The sequence below is a fragment of the Acanthaster planci genome, linkage group LG13 (genome assembly GCF_054643075.1).
Source record: "Acanthaster planci isolate LZ-2023a linkage group LG13, COTS_SCS, whole genome shotgun sequence".
NCBI lineage: Eukaryota > Metazoa > Echinodermata > Asteroidea > Valvatida > Acanthasteridae > Acanthaster > Acanthaster planci.
The window spans coordinates 7,843,745-7,867,464 of record NC_141789.1 but is presented as its reverse complement, the minus strand read 5'-3'; the positions used below and the strand labels follow the sequence as shown (position 1 = coordinate 7,867,464).

At 40.3% G+C, this 23,720-nt stretch overlaps 1 protein-coding gene across 2 annotated transcripts in view; it reads right to left on the bottom strand.

The window, feature by feature from the left end:
• Positions 1 to 23,720, bottom strand: part of LOC110982524 (uncharacterized) — a 118,453-nt gene that overhangs the window by 93,463 nt on the left and 1,270 nt on the right. The window contains exons 1-2 of one of the 2 annotated variants that reach the window (XM_022240988.2): positions 7,434 to 7,730; positions 4,779 to 4,867 (exon numbers count right to left, since the gene is read on the bottom strand). In XM_022240988.2, the coding sequence (XP_022096680.1) occupies positions 4,779 to 4,786 (8 nt within the window). In that variant the 5' untranslated portion in view covers positions 4,787 to 4,867; positions 7,434 to 7,730. Of the gene's footprint in view, positions 1 to 4,778; positions 4,868 to 7,433; positions 7,731 to 23,720 lie in introns of those variants that run through there. The other variant, XM_022240989.2, reaches the window with a different exon arrangement.

The window sequence follows — 23,720 nt, the reverse complement described above, 5'->3', positions numbered from 1 at the left end:
TGATGATGTTGGGGCAAGAAGTCGCACATTGATTTAACAGAAGTGCAGCTGACCCAAAGTGAAAATGAAGCAACTACGCACAATGCTTGAGGGACCAGACCCACAGTGCTCATGAGAGGGCTCAAAGCGCCATGAGGCACATAAAGAAGAATTAAGATTATTGGTTGAGTGTCCCAGCATCCAAGAAGACTTTGCATGGTTGTTCAACCCTGCCAAGAAGGAAAGGGTTAGCCCCAAGCATCACTTAAAATGGCATGAACTGTATTTAATGCTGAAAAGCTATTGGACGTACATGTAGTCTAAGGCATTCAGAGGTTAAAGGGCATGAAGCCATATGGCCATATGGACAGATCGAAACCTTGCCATAAAAGTTCAATGGATCCATGTAGTATTCCTAGTAGGGCTCCCTCTAGTAAAGCTGACATCAGAACAGGCACTGAGAATGCACAAGAACATCCTGAGGAGGTTGAACCTTGGGGTGATGTGGATGAAGCAGTCCTCCCAAAACCTTGTTTTTGTGTCAGTCGTTTTCTCCTGAAACTTTTCCCAGGGTATCTCATCTGGAACTTAGGCTGGCTGCAACCTTCCTTGGGTTGCAGGTTTTATCTGCAGGGGGACTTGTCGTCTTTTCTACCACCAGCCTTCTGGTAATAATTGATAATTGATTCAGAAATTGGTCATTTCTGAATCAATTATCAATACATGTATCTTCACAGTAATCTATGGTCTTGCTTTGGTTATCGTCTTCATTCTACTGTCTTGCCTCCGGTCTTATCCTGGCCCAACTCTAGCCGTACTGGCTCAAGCTCTTGTTCCTCATTGTCTGAACGCTCTAGATGATTGTTTCCTCCTCTATCCATACCATCCAAGGTTAAAGACAAGGTACATGTAGGTCTTGGGTGTAGAGAAATGCATGGAGCTTCGAAAGGTACACGCATGTGTCCTTTTGAACCCTGCCCACCCACTTTAAGTGACAAGGTCGCTTGTTTGGGCCCCACTGTTTACATGTACCCTTGAATCTTTCACCCATATCTCAGACTACAGTCTCCGAGGCCCGTACAGATCAGCGGTGCGTGTAAAACACTACCTCATAAGAAATCACCACTACCAGCGGACCAGTACATCATAGCACTTTGACTCATCTGGCCGATCTGACTAACTCCCCATTTCCCATCATGAACACAATAGCCTTAATCTCCTGGGCTCACACCATGGCAAGTCTCTAGGATCCAATAAACCTGACAAAGGACTCATTGGTCACCCATTTGGTTGAATGACACAAGTGATCACTATCTAAGCCAAAGAACAGGACAGAACCTATCATACCTGACATGCTGGTCGAATTAGTTCACAAAATTGGAATGGACACAATCATCTCTAATCTGATGAATATTATGTCCTTGGCTATGATGCTTATTTACACGGTTTTTACGTTTCAACCCATTGGCTGCTCTTAAACTTAAACATATCCAATTTTTAAATTCTCTATCGATATCAGAATCGAGCAAAACTCAAGTTTACAGACAGGAAATGTAGTGTCAGTAGCAAGGACTCATTTCTTTACTTGTCGAGTAGTCATGTTGGAGTTTTTTTATCTCTAGCAAACATCCATAATTCTGATGAAGATGTACAGTATATGTAATTAAAAATCTGTCTGAAACCAAAACTACAAAAACACATACAAGACGCTCAAGAAACAAAAATAACAACAATATTGTTTGGAAAAACTCTGCAATGTTTCCAACTTTTTACAAAATTTCTTTAGTGAAAATTTTTTTTAAAATCCGGACAATAAATACTGCACACCCCACCCCTTGATTTCCCACTGGCGCGAGATTGCCAAAAACTTGCTATGATTAATCAACGGACAATTCATGTGCTACTCCTCGTGTGTTAAATCAGATCTTATACAGACATACATGTACAGTAAAGTCAGAGAAGGTACTGCATGCAAAAGTCGTAGATCACAATATGTTAATGTTGGACATCGACCTGCCGTTTCCTTTGGCAGGATTGCGACAAAATTCAGAGAGTTTACATTAAATCTGAGCCTTAAAATGTATGTAACTTCACTCATTATTGAACACTTCTGAGGGCCCATTCAGCTATGGTGCACCAAGCTTTAAGCTTACTACGTGTAGGTTTCACTCAATTCAAGAAGAAATATGTAATTAGTCTTGAGTTTTGCTACTGTGATTTCATCGTTACACCATGTGGTACTAGCCTTGTAACAAGGCGTCCATGCAGATTCACAGACTATATTCCCCATGTGTGCAATAGTCATGTGTGAGTAAGAACATATTTGAGCCTTGATTTCATTGCTAGTATGGTGCACGTGTGAACGGCCAATATGCATACAGTGTGTATACACAATATACCGTACCACACTGCTGTGCTGTGCCAGCTGCCGCTGCACGCATGGGGCTCAAGCAAAAATTTTTTTTTTGCGTTGGGGAGATGTTAATTTATACGACAGGTTTTGCCCTTACCTAACATATATATTAATAAAATATTTACATAAATTAACATCTCCCCAATGCAAAACTACATCTTGAAAATAGTTCGTGGTACCCGCTGCTTCACCTGACTCGGACCGGCCAGCCAACCCCGGCAAGCTCAGTGGTCGAGTGGTTAAAACGTCTGCACCAGTTGGTAGAAGGTCGTGGGTTCGAGTCCCACCCGAGTAAGCTTGTGACTTTTTTCGCAAGCTCTCGGACAAGCACTGAGCATACAGTGTTTGTTAATATATTCGTTGGGTAAGGGCAAAACCTGTTACATAAATTAACATCTCCCCAACGCAAAAATACATCTTGAAAAGGTAAACTTACTGATCGCTAACATTCTGAAAAGTATATCGCTTTCTTGTTAGACCAACTGCAATTTATCGACTAGTTTCACTTTATAGAAATCTCTCTCAACAAGTTGGTCAAAGTCTGTCCTCGAGACGCTTTTCCTTTTACTCATAGACTGTTTATCTATCCATGCAGACCTCTTGTTACCTAAAGGCATTTATCCTTAGGAATACATAGACTCATTTGACAAGTCTGAAGAAACACAACTGCGCTCTAAAACAAGAAACCGTCACAGAGCAAGACTACACAAGAGCCCAAGGAGTTTGGACCACTTTCAATAGTTAGACTTTGGGGACTACCACAATCTCAATGTCAAAACAGACACGCTAATACTCGCGGGCATCTTTGAAAACTTCAGTCGCGTCTGTTGAGCAAACTACGGTTTAGACCAAGCCAACCACTATACAACACCCGGTCTCTCAAGTATCTCAAGTGTAGGTAGCGCTCGGTATTTTAAAGCCAACAACAAATACTTGCCCGACTACGATACTAAGAAACCAGATTCTTATACTGGCTATCTCGACACCAATGATCTTTACAGAGGAGCCATGTCCGTAAGGACAGTAAGTAACTTCTGTTGGGTTGAACCAAATCAAGTTTACTACCAGGCATGTGCTAAACCTGTCTCCAACGTCAGCTAGAGGCTACATGTATCTACCTGAACTTGAAGTGGATCTAGACTACCCCCACGACCTGCACAACGATTTTCTCTTGGTTTCTGAGAACCTCATGATACCCAAAGATTGGTTTCCTGAGTGCCAAAGAGACTTGCTGCAGGTGGTATTTGGGGTACCAAGAGTCAGTTTTTATGTCTCCACCCGTAGAAAATGATTAAACCATAAATGTTATTGAATCTTCATTCAGTGCATTGTCTTTATACTATTTGCAATCCATCCCTTGCAATTAATGCAATAAAAACAGTTATCACAGTTGAGTTGGTGCAATTACTACACGCTTCACATTCTATCACAATTGACACTCACTACACAGTTATCACAATATTTGCATTTTTCACAACAGTTATAATTCCTACACTTTAAGCATAGCAAGCTTCACAGGCCGTACAATCTTTGCAATCGATACAGCTACCGGTATCACAACTGATGCAATATAACGCGTTGTAAGGTGTTTTGTTGTTCGTAGTTTAGTTTTAGCAACATAGTATTTTTTCAATTTTTTACAATCTGGTGAGTAAGCTTGAGGTCTTCCATTTCACTTTTGGAACAGGAGACTTTTTGTTTTGAGAGAGTCGTGAGAGTTTTGGAGAAAGAGAAAGTTTGATAGAGTGAGACAGGGTTGAGTAGCAGAACCGGTTGGTCAAAGTTTTGAGTTTTTAGGGTCAGAGGTACCCCGAAAAAATTAGACTAGGAACCGGCTCAATCCTACAACTGAAGATGGTATGGCTTGACTACAAGTACTAATTACTTGGAGGGGTTGTACTCTGTGCTGTGTAAATATTTGATTTGAGATATCTGAAATAAATGTTTTAATGTGATACATCAAATTTTAATTCACCACTGACCCTGCTGAGTGCACTGATTGGTTAACGTCACCATCTGCAAATTTAGTCCCACAAATTGAGAAAAAATCCCCATTTGCACCATCAGATCTCACCATAAAAATGCACTGCATATGTATGCACTGCACCATTTGAATAACAGTAGGAGAAGTCAAAACACAGTGAATTGTGTTACTCATACTAATGCGGCACCAATGGATTTCAAATGAAGTTTGCCGACAAAACACCACTAACAACTTGTTATTAAGTCATTATCCAATCAACTCCTACCACCTTCGCAAAGTCATCACAAATTTTCAGGTCCCAAGAGTGCCAGCTTAGTCAGTATTTAAACTAAGTTCCAGCTACTGTACATGCATGGAAAATGTTTGAGATCATTCCAGTCAATGCACAAAGCCACAGCTTACCTTGCCATTTTACAGTAAGAAGGCAGTCAGATATTTCTGGGGGAAAAACCTGCTGACATCAGTACAAGTTGTAGTTGATTCTGAACCCCCTAAGACAAAAAGAAGTACGTTTAGAATGGTACATGTATCTCAGCTTGTTCACAATGAAACTACCGGTACTGGTAACAGTGGAAAGAGTTTCATACACAGACAACACGTGACACCCCGTGCACAAACCCTGAGACTGGTCTGTTATATTCTTAGAGTTTTGTAACTAATGCGTCAATATTTTCACTGCTAAAATTTATTTTAGGGCATGTTATCACTATGATAACTACAGTAGCAAACCACTGCAAGGGAAAACTGGTGATGTCCATACTTAAAACCAAGAATTAATTGAATAGCAAATCAAACAGTGTTTGAATCATTCTCATAGGTGATCGCGTTTTGGAGATACCATTCCTACAATGTATGAGCCCTGAGCCGGACCAAGAGAGGGTACCATTTTCAATGCAACCAAGGCTTTCGTGTTGAGAACTGCACTTTGCTGGTTCGCAAATTATGAAATGCACATGTTACAGTCCAATTGCTACCAACGGCATGAACATTCCCTATCACCATGACTATTTTTGTGGGATTATGTACTTCAGAACCACTCCATTTTTATGATTCTTACAAAACAGGTCAGTACCCAAACAGTGCAACCTAAGGCAATGTTTTTATTGTGTTTTAATTCTGTTAATTGTGACCACCCTGTTTTTTGTGAATTCAGAATTGTAAATTGTGAGAAAAATCTGACTTTATGACCGATAACCAATCGTGTGAAAGTTATTCCTCCCAAAGTCGTATGTATTAACACAGACGTTTTTTTATCCCACAATTACCTTCTATCATGTCTATGATCTAAATCTGGTCCTTCTACAAACTTAACCCTACACCTACATGAATTGTATTCAACATGATGTCACTGTCATTTCTTAGTTGGGTCTATAAATTCGAATGCAACTCATCATTCTATTTATAGGAACAGGGTCCCAAAATACACAATCCCTCTTTCAATCTGATGGGGGGTGCTTCTGCTCAAGTTGGACTTGATCCCTGAGAACTGTACACAGGGCCCCTTTGTATACCCCTCCATTGATACTGTGGGATTGTAAATTTGGGGACCCTGTCCCTATAATAGAATGAAGAGCTACATTTAAGCTTTTGGATTCACCTTGGTAAAAGGCAGGGTTTTTCGTTCTGTATGAGGGAAAACTGTGAGTGTTTTAACACGACACATGGTGGATTCAAATTTGCTGATTTATCAGTAAGAAAGTCAAATTTCCTCATAATTGACAACTGAAATTTACCAAAAATAGGGTCAGCAAAATAAAAAAGGGTTGCCTTTGTTTTGGGGGTTTTTTTTGGGGGGGGGGATTACCAGTATTGCAAGATTAAAATGACAAAAATAGGGGGGGTCCCCAAATATACAATACCTGAATGATACTGGGCCCGACGGTTACATGTACATGAGGCAACTTTTGTTGGGTGTCAGTCACTTCCCCCATTTTCACTTTACCTCATATCATATCACTCCAAAATTGCCAAATCACTTTGCCCCATTACCACTTCACCCCAGCAGTGCTTGATTGCGTTTGGACATTCTGGCATAAACAAGATGCCTTCTGTACATGTGCAGGTACTACGAGGTAGGTAGGTGGTGAGGATTGTACAATGAAGGGAATACATGTACATGTACTACCAGGGTGTACATGTACATGTACGTAAACTCGTGTTGAAATTGGAGGACTTGGGACTGTTAGGGCTATAACTTAATAAGTTTTAGGTTCTCAACTAAGTCATGAAAGAGATTAGGCAATGCTGTGTGAGGACAGTCAAGCGAATGTATATGTACATAAGTGCAACAAGTTATAAGGGGCTTCGAGGCTCTACTTAACCCCAGAACTGTGGGGCCAGGGTCTGACATCCGTCCTCTGATTCCATATATAGCTCTCCGCCCTGCTCCCACAAACCCACGAATCAGTATGAAATTCTGGGCACATGTGGAGTACATGTACAAACGGACACAAGTCAGGTACATTTGAGAAAAAGAAATAAAAAGTAGTAGGGCATAAGTCTGAAATTGTGGGTGCATGTGCATGTGTGGCAAGTATAAAATTGTGGGCAAATGTGGAGTACAAACACCAGCCGCAAGTCAGGTACAGTGCTCAGTAGCCCAACATACCTGCCAACCTGCTTCCTGAGGGCAGGAATCACCACATAATACTAGATTAGAATTTTAAATGAACTGAGAGTTCGTAAAATAAGCCAACTTTTAAATCTATTGTGTGGTATTGCCTGACCTCAAGGAGTACGACAGGTTGGTAGGTCTGCAGTCATGGCAGTAGCCCCACTAGTCATGCTAGTGTACAGTACATGTGGCGCGGACTCCCACTCCGGATCCATGGATGGATCGGGAGTGAGAGTCTGCGCCACACTAGTGACGCTATCATGGCAGTTGCATACGTGTACAGTAGGACTACATTGTACCTGTTAAGTCTAGTTCTACTGAGAGCAGCGTTATTATTCCTCTTTTTTGATTTTGGACGGGATCATCATACTACCAGCGCTCCACGATATTATCGTGGAACTGAAAGGTCCGGTTTTCGAAGGGCCCAGTTTTCGTGTCCTTACCTTCAATGTTACGCTGCGCGATGTAGCCCTAAGCAAGATCGAATGACGTAAATCACTTCAGATACTATACTTGCAGAAGATCTTCTGTTCTCCCCGCTGGCCGAAAAATGTGGAAAGTTAAGGCTTTAGCGGTACGTTGCACTTGTAAATATCTAGAGTTCATGTATTTAGGGGCCTAGTTTACAAGATACAAAACCATTGAGGTTGCGTGGACAATTATTGTTCATTTCGGTGTCTTTCAGTTTCAGATTACAATGTTTCAAAGTTGCTGATCGCGCACATGACTGAAGTCGTGCAAAAATTGTATAGCGCCGCTGTGCGGCGCTATACAATCTTTGGTCACGTGTCTCCACACGACTAGACTGAGCATGGGGGGCATGGACGCTCAGAATAGACGTGTTCCTTATACTATTTTCTCACTACCCTCACATTTCGGAGGGATGACTTGACATGTTGCAAAACCGTATTTTTCCAGGAAAATTTTTGATTCCTGGATGCACATTAAACATATCTAAAGTAATATTTATGTTTCTAAAAACAGTAATTCGATGGAGACTTTTCTTTCATTTAATTTTTTCAACAACTTTCAAGTAAAGTGACTGTGTGTGGTTTTACAATCAAAACCTACAAAATAAAAATGGATCGATATTTTGAAAAAAAGAGCTTATAAAAATATTCGTTAGGATCTAGATATTACAACCAACATGTGACATTCAGCAGGAAACTACATGTTACTTTCTCATCTTTTAGAACATGTGTACAATCCCAGTGCTGCAGTCCTGGGGCACTGGTGTCTACAGGAACTACACTCACCATCAGTGCTTACAAGAACATTTTCGTGTGTTATTGATGTGAACCTCCACCTCAACCTGATCCAAGTCATGCTCCTGCACCAGAGCACAATGTAGTGTTTTCTGCACAATTACTTGAATTATTTGCATTTATTTCTTTTAGTGAATTCAGCATTCAGAATCTTCCTTTTTAACTTTGACAACTTTTTCATTTCCTGTATACCCTGTTTGCCATTTCTTACTAGTAGACACATTTCTCACTGCATTTTCCTGGTAAGAGTACACCCATACGGTGTCTTGTACAGTGTACATGTATATTGTTTCCGATTATTTGACCTTGTTAGCCCAGAGGCAAGGCACACTTTAGCATGCTTCATTAAGCTTGTACTATCATTCACCAAGGACTTTGTTTTAAGGTGAAATTATTCATTCACAGTCATTGTTCTAAGAATCCAGCTAAGACATGTGATTAAGACTTTCCTTTCTTAAGTATCGTGACTTTAACTACGTCCCGTTTCTAACTGTTGTAAGTCATGCATCATTGTACAGCTCCTCAGTATTCAGTATTAGTATAATAGTCTGCTTTTCATTCTCCAATTCAGTCAACAGTTAGCTTACAATTCTATCGCAATCTTCGCGGTCGTTCTTTCGAATAAAGTTGGTAACACTGAATCAATACTGACTCTTATGACGACCCAACAACAACATCGCTTCAGAGCACCACCACCACCAATGATGATAACAGAGATTGATTAACTCAGAGATTGATGTCGACAGAGACAAGCGCTGTGTTTTCCCCTGATTTCGACCCATTGCACTTGCAAACTCCGTCAATTTAACATCGCGGGGCCAGTGTATGTTAACTGCTTGCACTGGACGCATATCAAGTACTGTTGCAGTGTTACCCCCCCCCCCCAGCAAGGGATACATTTTGTTGTCACACCTTGTCACGGTCTCCCATGCTTCAGTAGTAGTGAATGGAGAGTTCCAGACCAATCCCGGGCTAGATCCAATCCGGGTCCAATCCAGCCTAGGTCCAGTCTTAAAAATTTGAAAAAAAATTATTTCCAAAATATCTCAAACCCAATGGATCTTATTTTTACTACCCAATTCAAATACGCCAAGATAGTGGCTGCGCACGCCGCTTGGTTTACTTGCCCAATCCACTGCTGCCGCCGCTGACGACGTGATGGCCCAAGCCAAAACAAGATACCGACGACAGGAGCGTCGTATCTGATTGGTGAGGGAGACGAAAGACGGTCCTACAAATGTTATCACCCACAATTAACAGACATATAACCCTGATTACTTACTTTAACGATTCGTTGTGCCCTCTCTTTTAAAAAAAATGACAAAAAATCATCACATTTCACATAAAAACCATATCAAACCACGTCAAACTAAATGTCCTTAACGACGATCACGAACCGTCTTAATGCAGACAATATAGACCCAACCGTCGTATACGGCCCCTTTGACCCCGACAAACTCGTGATAGCAGACCCCATACTCAAAGAGAGTGAAACGGTAACGCAGCGCTATTCACCCGTTTTTCTATAATCACGATGACAAAGAAAACGTCTGTTGATATGATGCCAAAAATGGTCTGTTACGGCGTAAATCCAGTCTATACATTTGGCGTAAAGGAAAAAATAACCAAATATCGTTGGACATCCAATCTGCTCTCAACTCTAAGAGCCTACAATCGATATACTCGACCATATAACTTTGCGGCTTACAAATACATCGCTACGCAAACGACTAAAAAGTCTGTCATTCCGCCGAATACGATTAACGCTTACAAAGCTAGTCGTGATTTAAACGACTTAGAGCAGATAGACTTTGTAGTTAAACCGCCCTACACAAATAAAAAACGCATGTATGTCAAGTTACATACCACGACCACGCCGTTTGACCTTTGTAAAAACAACAATATCGCAGAATAAACTCAACAAATATCGGTAAATGTTGCAACGCAGAGTCTTTCATCTGTCCCAAAGACGTCTGTTACGGTACACACGGATCTTTGACTTGCGACACCAGCGTTAGATAGATCAATGCCAATGTCATTTTGGACAAAATAGCAATGCGGTCGTTACAGGGATTTGATAATGAAAGCAGCGATTAAGAATAAACTAAAAAGAAACTTTAAATGAATAACATATGTTAAAGTCATCGCATTTAAAGATCTTTATTAGATTTGATCGAAAGCTCACGTTTATAAACCCCGAGTAGTAGGCGAAGGAAAGTTCCAGAGCTGCTTTACCCTGCTATACCTCCCCCGACCCCCCTTAACCAGGACTTCCCCCTACTTTCGGATCAATTCCCGATTCCGCGAGGTTCTTCTCAACCCCGGGGATTCCTGCCAACCCTGGGGAGAAGATCACCAGACGACGTTTCACAAAACGGCCTAGATTTCCCCAATTCATTAAAGCATCCCTCCTCAAGCGACAATTCTGCAAAAAAATTCCCAAGATTCCTCGAGATGTAAAATGGGTTTTAACTTTTGCCACTAAATTTGAATACGCTAAATAAGTCGCAGCTCACGCGGCGTGGTTAACTGTATAACGGTTACGAAACAGAACGAGATTTAATAGAGCAAGTAAAATTGGACGCACAGAGTCATAGGCATCACATTTGCTTGATGAGAAAAACCAAAATCGGAAATAAAGTTTGAAAACCGAAGAAAATGTTTATTTCCAGTGATTTGATTACCCATTAAAATTAAAAAAAAATTAAATTTCGTTCAATAGAAACAGACATGTTAAACCAAAAAATCAATGTCAACTATTTCTTTTGCAAAGACACTATTCAATATTTTAATGTGGTAGATGCGATCGCTCGACTGTACTCATTGTCTAATGCTTTATTGTCTACTTTATTGTCATTGTCTGATGCTTTATTCGAATGCAACGAATGTCACGACTGCCATAAATGTCACAACTGTAGGCAATGTACCCAGTGTTTGACTTGCGACAAATGCGGCAAATGTATAAATTGTGTATTTTGTTATGATTCTTATAACTGTGAAGACTCTAATGCCTTGGAAAGCTGTGAAGCTTGTTTTAATTGCAGCAATTGCATAGAATGTTTCGGCTGCGTTGATTGTGTTTGCTGCGTTAATTGCATTGACTTAGAAGGAATGGATCATGTGTTGTTTGTCGATGGCTGTTACAAAAGAATCCGCCACAAACGAGCAGACGATTTACCACCTAATGCCGAATTTAAGCTGGATTCTGATTTATATGACATGGGTTAATAATTGAATATGACGTTGACATAGACGATTTAAATAGAGTAGAGATTCAACGTGAAATTTTAATAGACGTGGCCGATTAATCGTCGCTGAAAAAAATGAAAAAAATTTCCAACTAAAATACGAAATCAGAAACATGTCATCCCAAATTTGCATCAGAACCGACGACCACGAGCGTCTCAATGCCAGCAACAGCAATCTCCATGTTGTTTACGGACCTTTTGATGCCAGCAGACTGACTATTTCAAACCCCGTGATAAAACAAGGTACCAAGGTATCCCAATGCTATTCTCCCATTTATTATAATCACGATTACCAAGAAAAAGTCTGCTGATTATGATGACAGGCACGACTCGTTACGGCATAAATCCCCTGTATAAATACGGTACATGGGATAACACTGTTGATAACATCGTTGGTCACCAAATCTGTTATCAACTACAAAAGCCCATGATGCGTATACTCGATGATATAAATTTGGCGGCTTACGAGTTTATCGAAGAACAAGCTGCTGTAAAGTCGAAAATACCATCGATTACCATTAACTCTTATAAAGCCAGTCGTGATTTAGACTACTTAGACAAATCGGGCAAAGTTGCATATGTGGTTAAACCTGGGTTCACCGACAAGAACCGCATGTACGTTAAAATAGGTTCTTACGCTTCGTTGTTTGACCACCGATAGAGACCCATTACATCGTCGAATGTTGAGAAATTTACAAATAAACGATGTGATGCCCAATCATTTATCTATATTACATATATTATGGAACTCACGGTTCGCAGTCTTGCGGTTCAAGTGTTAAGTATACGGTATCAACCGCTATGTTGAAAATTAGAAATGATGGCATTATTTCGAATAAATTGGCATTGCAAGCACTGAGAGGATTTGACGGCACAGAATCGGAATCAGAATCTAAAACGCCCATGAAATTAAAGGTGGATTAAAATTATGAATTAAACTTACGAATTAACTTAAGAATTATTTTAAGCCTCGATTGTCTGTCGACGGTGACGGATAACTGAGGCTAATTTTACAACGCTTAAATAAATAAACGTTTTTAACAAAATGAAAAATTATTTGCCATCAGACGAACGATATTTATTTGTTTTGTTTGGTCAAAAATCAGCGTGTATCAAAACCGAAGAAGACATATGTCTGCACGTGAATAAAAGAATAGCAAACGTGTTTGTAGACTGCCTCGATTGTTTTAGAAGGTTGTCCCCTTATTCAGACTTTGAAGCAGGAAACGTAGGCGGTAAATATAACCAGCGTTTTATTTATGTGGTGAACTAGGATTTTGGTTTCATGGAGGGAGTAGCAGTGCCCGGTGTTGAATAATTTGTTTTGGTCATCAGAGGGCGCTCTTTCATTTTTACGGTGTTGCAGGTCCAGTCGCGCAAGTATACACAATTTAAGTTTGTATTGGGGCACACTTTTGGCATTAGTATATTAAATAAAAAGTTCCTTTCTATGACAGATAGAAGGGGGGTCAAGTAAAAAGTTAGTAATCTTTAATCAAATCTTTTTCCAATGTCATCGGGCAATTCAGTTATTTTAAGCAAGGTCATGCAGAAGGGGCGGAGTAAGAGTGCCTCAGTGCTTGGGCTGGGCCTACATTGTGTTAGGATTTCCCTCCGCGTTTGGTCACGTGTACAGATGTTTCCGTAGAATGAACGGCTGGCCGACTGTATTTTGAAGCTTTACGAAGAGGATCGGTTGGTAAGGATTTATCTTTATCAATCATAGGTTAATTTTGGGGTTAAACTCTGTATAAACTGAAAAACTATTGTGGGCTTAATTCTGTAACAGCAATTAATGTAGTTGAAAAATGTATTTCTTCTGCCATAGGTTTCTTTTTAACATGTAAAATAAACCATCGTGAACACCGCATGTAGAACAAGGAATAAACTTCGGCGATCAGTGCGAGCAACCCAAACATGGTGTAAAGCCTCCAGTCCATCCCTGGACTCAACAAAAAAATGCTACATTTAGTAAATAAAGTAAAAGACCTGTTTTAAGTCCCGGAGAAACACTTTACTGATGCCGTCAATAAATTTAGAACCAGTTAAACTGTAAAAGCCGGTTTATTATAAAATGGAGACGCATTTTTTTATTTGACTGAAAGGGAGCAGAATTTTGAATTAGAGAATACCATCGATAACACAAAAGGTGACAAGGCCGTACAAGTAAAAAAAGTAAGCTTTCACCTGGGATATTTCAACATTACAAAATCCACCGAAATCGAATAGCAAACTCAAGTCGAAGGAATGCCTGCTAAAAGGGAGCCTGAAGGAGTTAGACCAAATCGTGAACTACCTGCCTTATTAGATGCAGCATCCATCAATACGAACGTTGCGGAATCACTTCGACTTGTAATACCGTTATCCGAATTAGAAGCAGACAATACAGTTTTCTTTCATGACTTAATAAGAGATTATCTTCAAGCTTACGAACCGGAAAATTTACCAAAATTCAGCGCCAGAGTTAACCAAATCAATTAACCTACGTTTAAATTTAGAAGACATATTAATCGGAGTAACAGATAAAGAGAAAGAAGACGCCATAATTTACATATTACTTTTAACTCAAGAAAAATTGATTATTATGACGAAGCCCGTCGCATCACTTTAGAACTTATTCAAGAAGGACTTTTAGGCATCAACAACGATGAAAGAACTAGAAATATTAGAGCTGTGCAGTCTAACGACACAGACGGTCTTTATATTCTGGCTTCTTGTTTCAACGCCCCACTGATGCATTGGTTGCACAAGAGAGAAACTCCCAGTGACTTTTTGAAAGGAGAACGTGGCAGTGTAGTCATTTCTCCAGGGTTTTATAACGTGGATTGGTTTGATTTTATTTTTAACGCTATTCCAGGTGTGAGTTTTAAAGTTCTCCGTGACTCAAACTTGGTGACAATTATGATAACGGTTTAAAACTCAGATTGCGGTTAGGTAAAGAAGTCGGTAGGCTGTTAAATTTGCAAAGAAGTAGACTCGTTCCAAACGTTATTTACTAGGGAGAAATAAACACAAACCCTTTCAAGCAGCTATGGATACACTGCCGAGAAATAAACAACCATTTTAATCATTTTAACGGGAAACCTTCATACGTATTGTGTAGCGCGTTAGACCCTAGTGAAACTACAGCATAACTACTAGTAAACAACGAAATAACGAGTTTTGGATTTTCATTAATAAACAAGCGAGGAGAAGTCATTAATAATAAAGATGGCACAATTTTAATCGAGCTAGATGTTTTAAAGGATATATAATAAAGAGGTGACACCAAACGTTGAGTCAAACATGTATCCAGACTTGAGTGGGTATCCAAAAATAGAGATAAACAGTGCAAAAACGTCGGCAACCGGGACTAAAAATTACCGTCTTCAAAAAACGAAGACATCCGCGGACAATCTTTAGAGAACATGACGCCAGAGAAACTTCTTACTAAAAGATCAAACGGCTATTAACGGCGATAGATTACGTGGAATACGGAGGTTGTCTCACAAAACAAAAAAAAACACGATAAAATCTGCATGTTAGCAGACGCCAAGCAAAACACCATAGACGAGTATGTCTCACACGCGATCGAAGACTGTGATGTGTTCCAAGAAGAATTCATATTGAGTTTGTCCAAACTTAGGAAACTTAACGAACTAAAAGTAAAGATTCGCACAAACACAACGACGAAGTTTCAAGAAAATAAAATTACGAGCAAAGAAGAATTTGATGACCATCTGCCAGTATGCAAAAACGCCGTTGAATTTCGTAGTGGCACCCGGTTTGTATTTGGTACCGTCGGATATGGATTTACGCATCGGTACGTTTGAAGGACACAATAACAACCTTCAAATTGCGACAGCCGGCATGCAGACGGGTTATGTTTCAACTTTAAATTCAAGCGCTGCTCCTAACGCCAATCCCGAAAGTTATGAAATTACAGATAGAACAAGTGCCAGAGCCGGAAACTATATTACCACCCACGCCTATGCTGGCAAAAGTACCTCAAGAAAAAAATTAGACGTTAACAACGAAGAGGAATTATCTTTAACCGTAGGAGCTATTGCGCTCGCCAGAATTGGCGTTTTGTTTTACAACATGTTAACTTAAAATACTAACTTAAACCTACACCAAAAAGTAACAGGCATTAAAAATTCCATTTCTCAAAATTTGGGGAATGGAATTCTTTTTTGCCCTAAATTAATCTGTTAAACCGACTTACATCGTTTGCACATAAGTTAAATTCAAAACACCTACGCCTACAAACAACGTCCAAACATTTTCGGCTATCCAACCGACTGCTTTACCCCCCTCGTTTAATGTCCAAGAATGTAATGACACAAGCGCTTTCAAGCCTAATTTCTTCAATACGTTTGCCACATTTTGCAATTGCCGTTTGATCCAATCGATTACGCCTCCTTTAGACGATGGTACTGGTGTGGATTCTGGTGCAGGTTCAGGGGTAACACTAGGCCACTACGCTTGAAATTAACGTATTAATAGCTAAACTAAATGCCGTTAAAATGCTGACTATCGTGACGCTTTGTTCTCTAAAAAGCACTCGGATTTTTTCGCGCAATGTTAAATCACCATCCATCACCGCGGTAATCGTTTCTTTAATTCGGTTAATCTGCGTACAAATCTGCTCGGTGTTTCTATTAGCAACTTTTAATCGACGACGTCTTTCCACTTGTAAATCATCCATTGTCCTTGAAGTTCTGTACGTTCTGCCGGGTTTCCTTCCTCTAATTCATGATTAACCCGTTGAAACTTTTCGTCTAACTCGTCAAATTTACCCTCTAAAATCAGTTCGCCTTTCACCGTCACCGTAAAGATTGATCTAAAGCCAGTAACTCTCGGAAGTTTAATCCTTCCGTCTGAGCTTCTGGATTCTGTGTGAGCTGTTCTACAATGTTGCTTACTTGGTCGGCTGCGCTAGGCAGTTCTTCCATTTGAACTATTACAGGATTAATGATTTTTAATGTTTTGCCTGATTTTGTTGTTTTCTGCCATAAATGTAAAACTAAATTCTTCTCGGACAAATCTCGTCCCTGAAGGACATCCAGCCGCACTAGCGTTTTTGGCTATCGTGTTTACGACTAAATCGGATTTCTTTTGTTGGTCAATAGTACTTCCTCACTAAACCCCGGAATCCTTTTGAAAAAAACCCGAAAACTCTTCAATATTCAAAGTTTTGATAATCAGGCAAATTTGGTACGTCTGATCGGCCAGCAAGTTTGAAAAATGTATAGAAATTGGCCACAGTGGTTCTAAATATCGCTATGGCCCTGTTTAAGCTATCTTCTTCAGCCAATATCGCCAGCTGACCTTCTACAAAACTTGTTTCTTCTCTGTCACTGGTGTCTAAGTTTTCATCATCAACATCACCATCAAACGTTAAATCTTCTTCTCGCCCTCGATCTAACAAGGGCATTTCTTCTGGGTCGAACACCTTCTGCAATGTTACTTTCTAATAAATCGTTTTTAAACCTACTTTTTAAGCTGTAGGCAAACTGGCTGGTAGGATACCCTGTGACACGAGCCAGCCCTGCGTAGCCAATGCACCTGCCGCCACCGCGGTTCATTTGGCAGCGTCTTCTACCGACAACCGATCCAAGTCGGATGCCCTAATTTTCAACAATTTATTACTAAGCATGGCGTATCCCATGGAAATTAGGCAGACTACTGTGCCGTGATATACCGTATTGGCAATCCCGTTTACGTCAATAGATTTTGCATTACTCATGTTTTAATATAGTTACCGGCGGTGCTTTCTTTTTCAAAAAACAAAACTAAAGCTATTCCTTTGACTACAAGTCTGCCTAGAATTAAATTTCTGTTGTTTTCAATAGATTGATAAATCTTACTGTCAGATTTCGTCTCTGACTCACGCTCTGACTCGCCGACTTTTAATCGGGCAAATTGCTGTTTCATTTTCTTGTTATGTTCGGCTAATATTTTACCCTGTTCGACACGTTTGGAATATTAGTTTTTGTCACCGTTGGGACTTGGCTCTTGGCTGGACTCGGTGCTGGAGTCAAATCTGATAAACTAACTTTTAAAATTACCGTCGCTGACTGTTAACTGTGCGTCCATAACCAAAAATACGTACATGTACAACGGCCCGGCAGTTTCTTCCTCTCTTTCCATCTGAATCGATATATCACCTCCACCACCCAACGGCCGACCAGACCAGTGAGCTGAATTGTCATTCGAACTTCTACAGTCGAGCCAGAGCCTGTACTTGTCTTTAGGTAACTGCCTAAATCAAGGCCGGTTAAGTTTAGGTCTATAACAACCGCACGGCCTATTCTGTATTCGAGTCCCCAAAGAACTTGCTAATTTCAGAAAAGTGTTGATATTCAAATAGCCCTTGTGAATACAGCTGATTGGGGTTACCTTCAAATGTGACGCTGGTTTTCGTGATATGCAGATTGTAAAATCTCTGTGGGTTCTTTACGACTGGATCTTTGAACAAGATCAAAACACCTTTCAAGCTTTTAATCGTTTGGTCGATCTTTGTGTTCCACAACTTGTCCGACTTGTTTACAGCCTGCTTTTTCCACGAGTGAATGCGGTCGAACAAATAATACAAATTGCCCTTGTACTTTTGTCGCAAACTTTGGGCCAGGTCTCAATTGGTGACGACCTCGTATTCTAAAGTTAAATCCCAAATGGAATATTCCGCAGCCATGTCTGTGGATTTAACCACTTTATCGTTATTATTAAAAGTCAACTGATACGTCAACAGCTCTTTAAAACCCGAAGGATGAAACGGTCCGTGATCGGTTTATAGAGGCACGTCTGACGGAATCGCGTGTCTATTCTCATACACATCGGCAATGGATTTATGTTTACCGTCGTTGGCTGCTTCGGTAGCATCTGCTGCTCCCAGTCGTAACTCGCGTGTCAAGCCAAAGTAAGCCATATCTTTTGTCTGCGATATCGGTAGCCAGCTGTCTTTAAAATTGTGAAATACGTCTGCATCACGGTATATAATGCTGTATTTTACATTTGGGTTCCGCAATAAAGAACAAGAGTAACGCTCCGCTCTGACTGAATTTGTGAAGCGTTTACATGTACAGGGTAACGGGACGTAAGACACTCTCGTTCAAAGGATTAAAAAATTCAGCTAGGGACAACAGAGTCTTCTTCCCGTATCGATCAAATCTAGGTAGCCATAGTAAGCCAAACCCAAGACCGCTAGCATGTGGGCGCCCTCTCTTCCTTAGTGTCCAAAGGTTAAGTCGGACCAACGCTCACTTCCAACGTACACAATGTAATCATTAACACAATAGTCTGCCGACACAGCTCAGCCACTACATACAGTCCATTATATAATTTTAACAAGGGATTATCCCTCTCATTAACCGGCGACACAACTGTCTATTGTGTAGGGATTATCGCTTCCTACTCCTTGATTACCTTAGGATTGCCTGGTAGGCCAGTCAGTATACCATCACACACTGTATGACTCATCCTCTTTCATCATGTTGTGTCATAATTTCATAAGTAAGGTCAAATTGTGCCAAAAATTTTACCCCGTGCTAGGCCTTATTCCTATTTTATACAGGGTCAACCTGTACCAGACTTTCTGACCTTATCCTATGCCTATCCCTTACCAAAGGTCATTCTGTGCTATAATTTTTCACCCTACACCTCATTCCTATTCATATTAATATCGTTTGATTATTATACTTATGCATATTAATGTGACCTTTTGCCATTTTTGTCGCAAAGGTCAAACTGTGCTGGATTGCCTCCCCCCACTACTTTCGCTCGGGACTGAAATGTTTTGAACGACCGCGTAAGAGTTACCACAGGGTTTATGAATTTGCGTTTTATTCGTATTTAATAGTTCTGGTGGAAGACGCTCTAAAATAGACTCAAAATCCGCATAGATGACGAATGGGGTATCCTGTTTATTTTTTACCCTTTACAGGTAATTCAACTTTACAAGACACCGTGTCTATTCCTTGACAATCTTCTTGATGTTTGTCGCGTCTCTGTTCCGTTTGAAAATGAGACAAGCAATTAAAACACCAGTATGATTCACCGTTGTGATTACTGACGTCACCCATGAACCGAGAGAAACTTTTAATCCAGCAATAGTGAGCCGTTTCACCTCGGTTACAATAAAGTAAATTGATTGGTTTGCCAATGTGTTTAGTTTTATATATAACGGTTTTGCCCTTACCCAACGTATATATTAATAAGCACTGTATGCTCAGTGCTTGTCCGAGAGCTTGCGAAAAAACCCTCACAAGCTTACTCGGGTGGGACTCGAACCCACGACCTCCTGCTTATTAGTGCAGATGTCTTAACCACTCGACCACCGAGTCATTTGACTCGGACCGGCCAGCCGACCCCAGCTGGCCGGTCCTATCCTGCAGCTCAACCGAGGGCACTATTGACAGAAGTGACTGTACTTTCGGTTTCGTTCAATCCGCAGGTGTAGAGGTCATGGGAACTGGTCACCTCCTTTTTTCATTGTTACCTTTCCCCCTTCTGTTATAGTTTTCTGGTCTAGACTGTTTCACCCAAAGGGATAATGGATCAACCCATGTCGCTGGGTTGCCACAGGTGCAGGGGCAGGAAGTTGGCATGGTTGCAAGATGCAAGATTTATTGCAAAGGGATGACGTCATGATGACATCATCCCCTTATGTTATATTCATTTTTGAATATTTAATTTGTCCCCATAGGTTTTGTACACGTTTTTCTACTTAACACAAGTAAACAAGTAGTCTTTAACTTTGGCGCAAGATTACTATCAGAACAAAGGAGAAATCGGGTACTTTACGCTCTGTTATTTTATTCGAAATATGCCTAAGAGTCCGAATATGAAGTAATATTTCATAAAAATTGTTCAGTTTAGGCGCAAATCACGTGACACGAACTTAAAGAAGCAGTGTTTCTGCAAACAAGTTTATAGCCCATTGACTTTGTACACGTTTTTCAGCGACAATTTCGGTAACTTTGCAGTCTCTGATCGTTCCCAAAGTAATAGCCAACAAAGACCCTGATGCACGACTTACTTCAAAGGGATGACGTCACGATGACCTGAATATTTGCCCATACGTTTTGTACACGTTTTTCTACTAAATGAAAGTGAACAAGTAGTCTTTAACTTTGGCGCAAGATTACTATCAGAACAAAGGAGAAATCGGGTACTTTACGCTGTGTTGTTTTATTTGTAATATGCCTAAGAGTCCGAATATGAAGTAATATTTCATAAAATTGTTCAGTTTAAGTGCAAATCACGTGACACGAACTTAAAAGAGCAGTGTTTCTCCAAATGGGGTTTTTGGCCCATTAACTTTGTACACGTTTCCAAGCCACAATTTTGAACCCTTTCGGATGTTTGCTTGTTTTCAAAGTGACAGCCAACAAAAATCTTGATACAGAAATTATTGTATATAAATGACGTCATGATGACGTCGTCATGTGATTTACTCTTGTTTGTTCAATATTTATTTCAGCCCCTTGACTTTGTACACGTTTTCAACCCAGCATTTGGGTTAGTTTAAGAGCTTTGATCGACAATACTTATGTTGTTGGTGAAACAGTCCCGAACCAGCTCTGTGTTTGTTTACAAACACTTTTCTCTAGTTAAAGTTTGTCTTTCTTCCTGCACTCCTGGCTGTACCTCCATTATTTCTTACAGGCATGTAATCTCTCCCCTCTTTTATTAAAGTGAATGAATTTGCAAGGGTTGTGTTATTTAGTAAATCTGGACAATAGTGAAGAAAGTATAAAAGTATAAGAAATACATGAAAGTTGTCTAGTTTAGAACACTTACTATTCTATTGTGTGGAAGAAGTTCAGCAAAGTTAAGAGTTCCCATGCTAAATTAGTAGACTAGGGGAACTCCACTGGACTGAAGTTAGATGTATTGTGATGTTCCAGACCTATATCTGATGTATTGTGATGTTCCAGACCTATATCTGATGTATTGTGATGTTCCAGACCTATATCTGATGTATTGTGATGTTCCAGACCTATATCTGATGTATTGTGATGTTCCAGACCTATATCTGATGTATTGTGATGTTCCAGACCTATATCTGATGTATTTCTAAATGTGAATTATTCTTCCTCTGAAGAGAGTTGTTCATGTATAAGGAGTTCTCCAGATCAGAAACGTTGAGTACAGTATTATTGAGATGATTTTCCAAGCTGTTAGACATGTTTTCTAGCTTTTTGAAAACACTGTGTGTTCAGAAGTACGGTGCATGTACATGTACATAAACAATGTAATCCCTTCTATTTGCAAAACTACCCTTAGCACAAAGGAATTTAGGACCCCATAGGGACCAGCCGAGACCATGCTGTGGCCTTGTGTGAGTCATGTTTCCCAGCCCAGCTAATCCTCAACTGTTTATTGCCAGGGACAGTAGGGCTGTGTGATGTTTCAGTGAACTGCACCTTCGTTGTATGGATATCGATTACTGTTACAATTAGTCAGAATGGCTGTGTGATGCTGAATCATGACTCGACTACATCTACCTGTATGTCTGTAGTGCTGATATCAGTTTTACGGTGTATCATCGGTTCCAGTTTCTTAGAGAGTGTATCTCCTTGGTCAATGCATACAATATGAAGAACAATGCATGCATGCGTCACGTTCTTCACATGTTCTGGACTACTCTCTCATTTCCTGAGAAGTACCCTCCAACGTCCTTTTAACTGGCCATAAGCTCCCTCTGTGGTCATTCGGCTTCTGCTAAGTCTGTAGTTGAAGTAACATTGTCAAGGTGTTCTCACTGAACTTGTGTAAGGGTTCATCAACCATGAGCGCATCAGGAATGCTGAGTCACCCAAAATAAGTGGGCCAATTGCAATGTTCTCTACTTGAGCTGTAATTGGAGGAATTATTCTTCCGTGTTGAATTTGCTCCCACAAACTTGTTGCCTGGAATATTATCAAGTCATGTGAGTTTCCTGGAAAGCCACAAGAGGCCCATATGAATCAATATTTTGCATCGACCATTCCCATTAAAGCTAATTAGTAGAAGTTCTTGAAGTTGTAGTATTCTCTGCGTGCCTCCAGCCCTCCTGGTGGGCATTGGATTGGAATATGGCATCCATCAATAGCTGCCCAACAGTAAGGAAACTGCCACAATTCCATGTCCAACATTTTTGTTACGAACTCATTTAGTTACTGAAATGTCCCCCATGTTTCTGATGATTTACACAAATTTCATTAACAATTGTTGAGACAGTAGAAGCACCAACACATGTCATTTCCGCAATAATTGTAATCACCTCTGGCTAGTCTGTAAAGACAAATTCCTAACCTGTGCCTTGGAGATATGGGGATTTCTGTCATTGTGTTCCGCTCCAAATCATGTTTTATGTGTGACAGGCTGAATTCAAAGATTCCTTTTGAAACACGAAATGCCATTTTGAATCTTTTCTCAGAGTTGGTATTTAGCATCAATTCTAGCCAACCTGTATTCCTGACCAACCGTCGACAAGGCCGGGGTCTTGTAACATTTTCCCTGGAAAGGACGAGTAGTAGGACAAGTGAATATGCGATTAGAACTCTCCTTGTTGCAATAACATTGAGTAGTACTGATTGTTGCAAGAGAAACCGTCTTCTTCTCACAATGAGAATTTGTTGCAATATCATTCTTTTTCAGTCCGCCATGTTGTAATTTTGCATTAAGGTCAACAGAAAACTGCCGTTTAAAGCAACTGCCGCTTTTATGTGGATCGCAATTAATTGAATTAGACATAGTAGAAGTTCAGCGTTTGAAGCGGGCCTTTAAAAGGCAAATATTCAGTGAAGTGTTCAGACTTTTTCAAAGATAGATTTGCGTAGGGGAGATGCCCGCTGTGCATTTTAACACTGTATACTCAGTGTATGTACTAGCGGGTACTGTGAACAACTATTTCAAAGATGGATTTGCACCAGGGGGATGTAAATTAGGTTTTTTTCCCCTGCCTGACGTGTATTTTAACACTGTATACTCAGTGTATGCCCCCAATGATTTGTGAAAAACCCACAAACATACTAGGGTGGGACTAATTAATTTACATCTCCCTGGTGCAAATCCATCTTTGAAATAGTTGTTTCCAGTACTCGCTGCTGCGAGTATACGGTATTTAAATACATATCGGGTGCTACTACATCTGATTCGAACCAGCCAGCCGACACCGGCAAGTTTAAGGTGTTTAAGACATCTGCACTAGTAAGCAGGAGGTCGTGGGTTCAAGTCCCACCCAAGTACG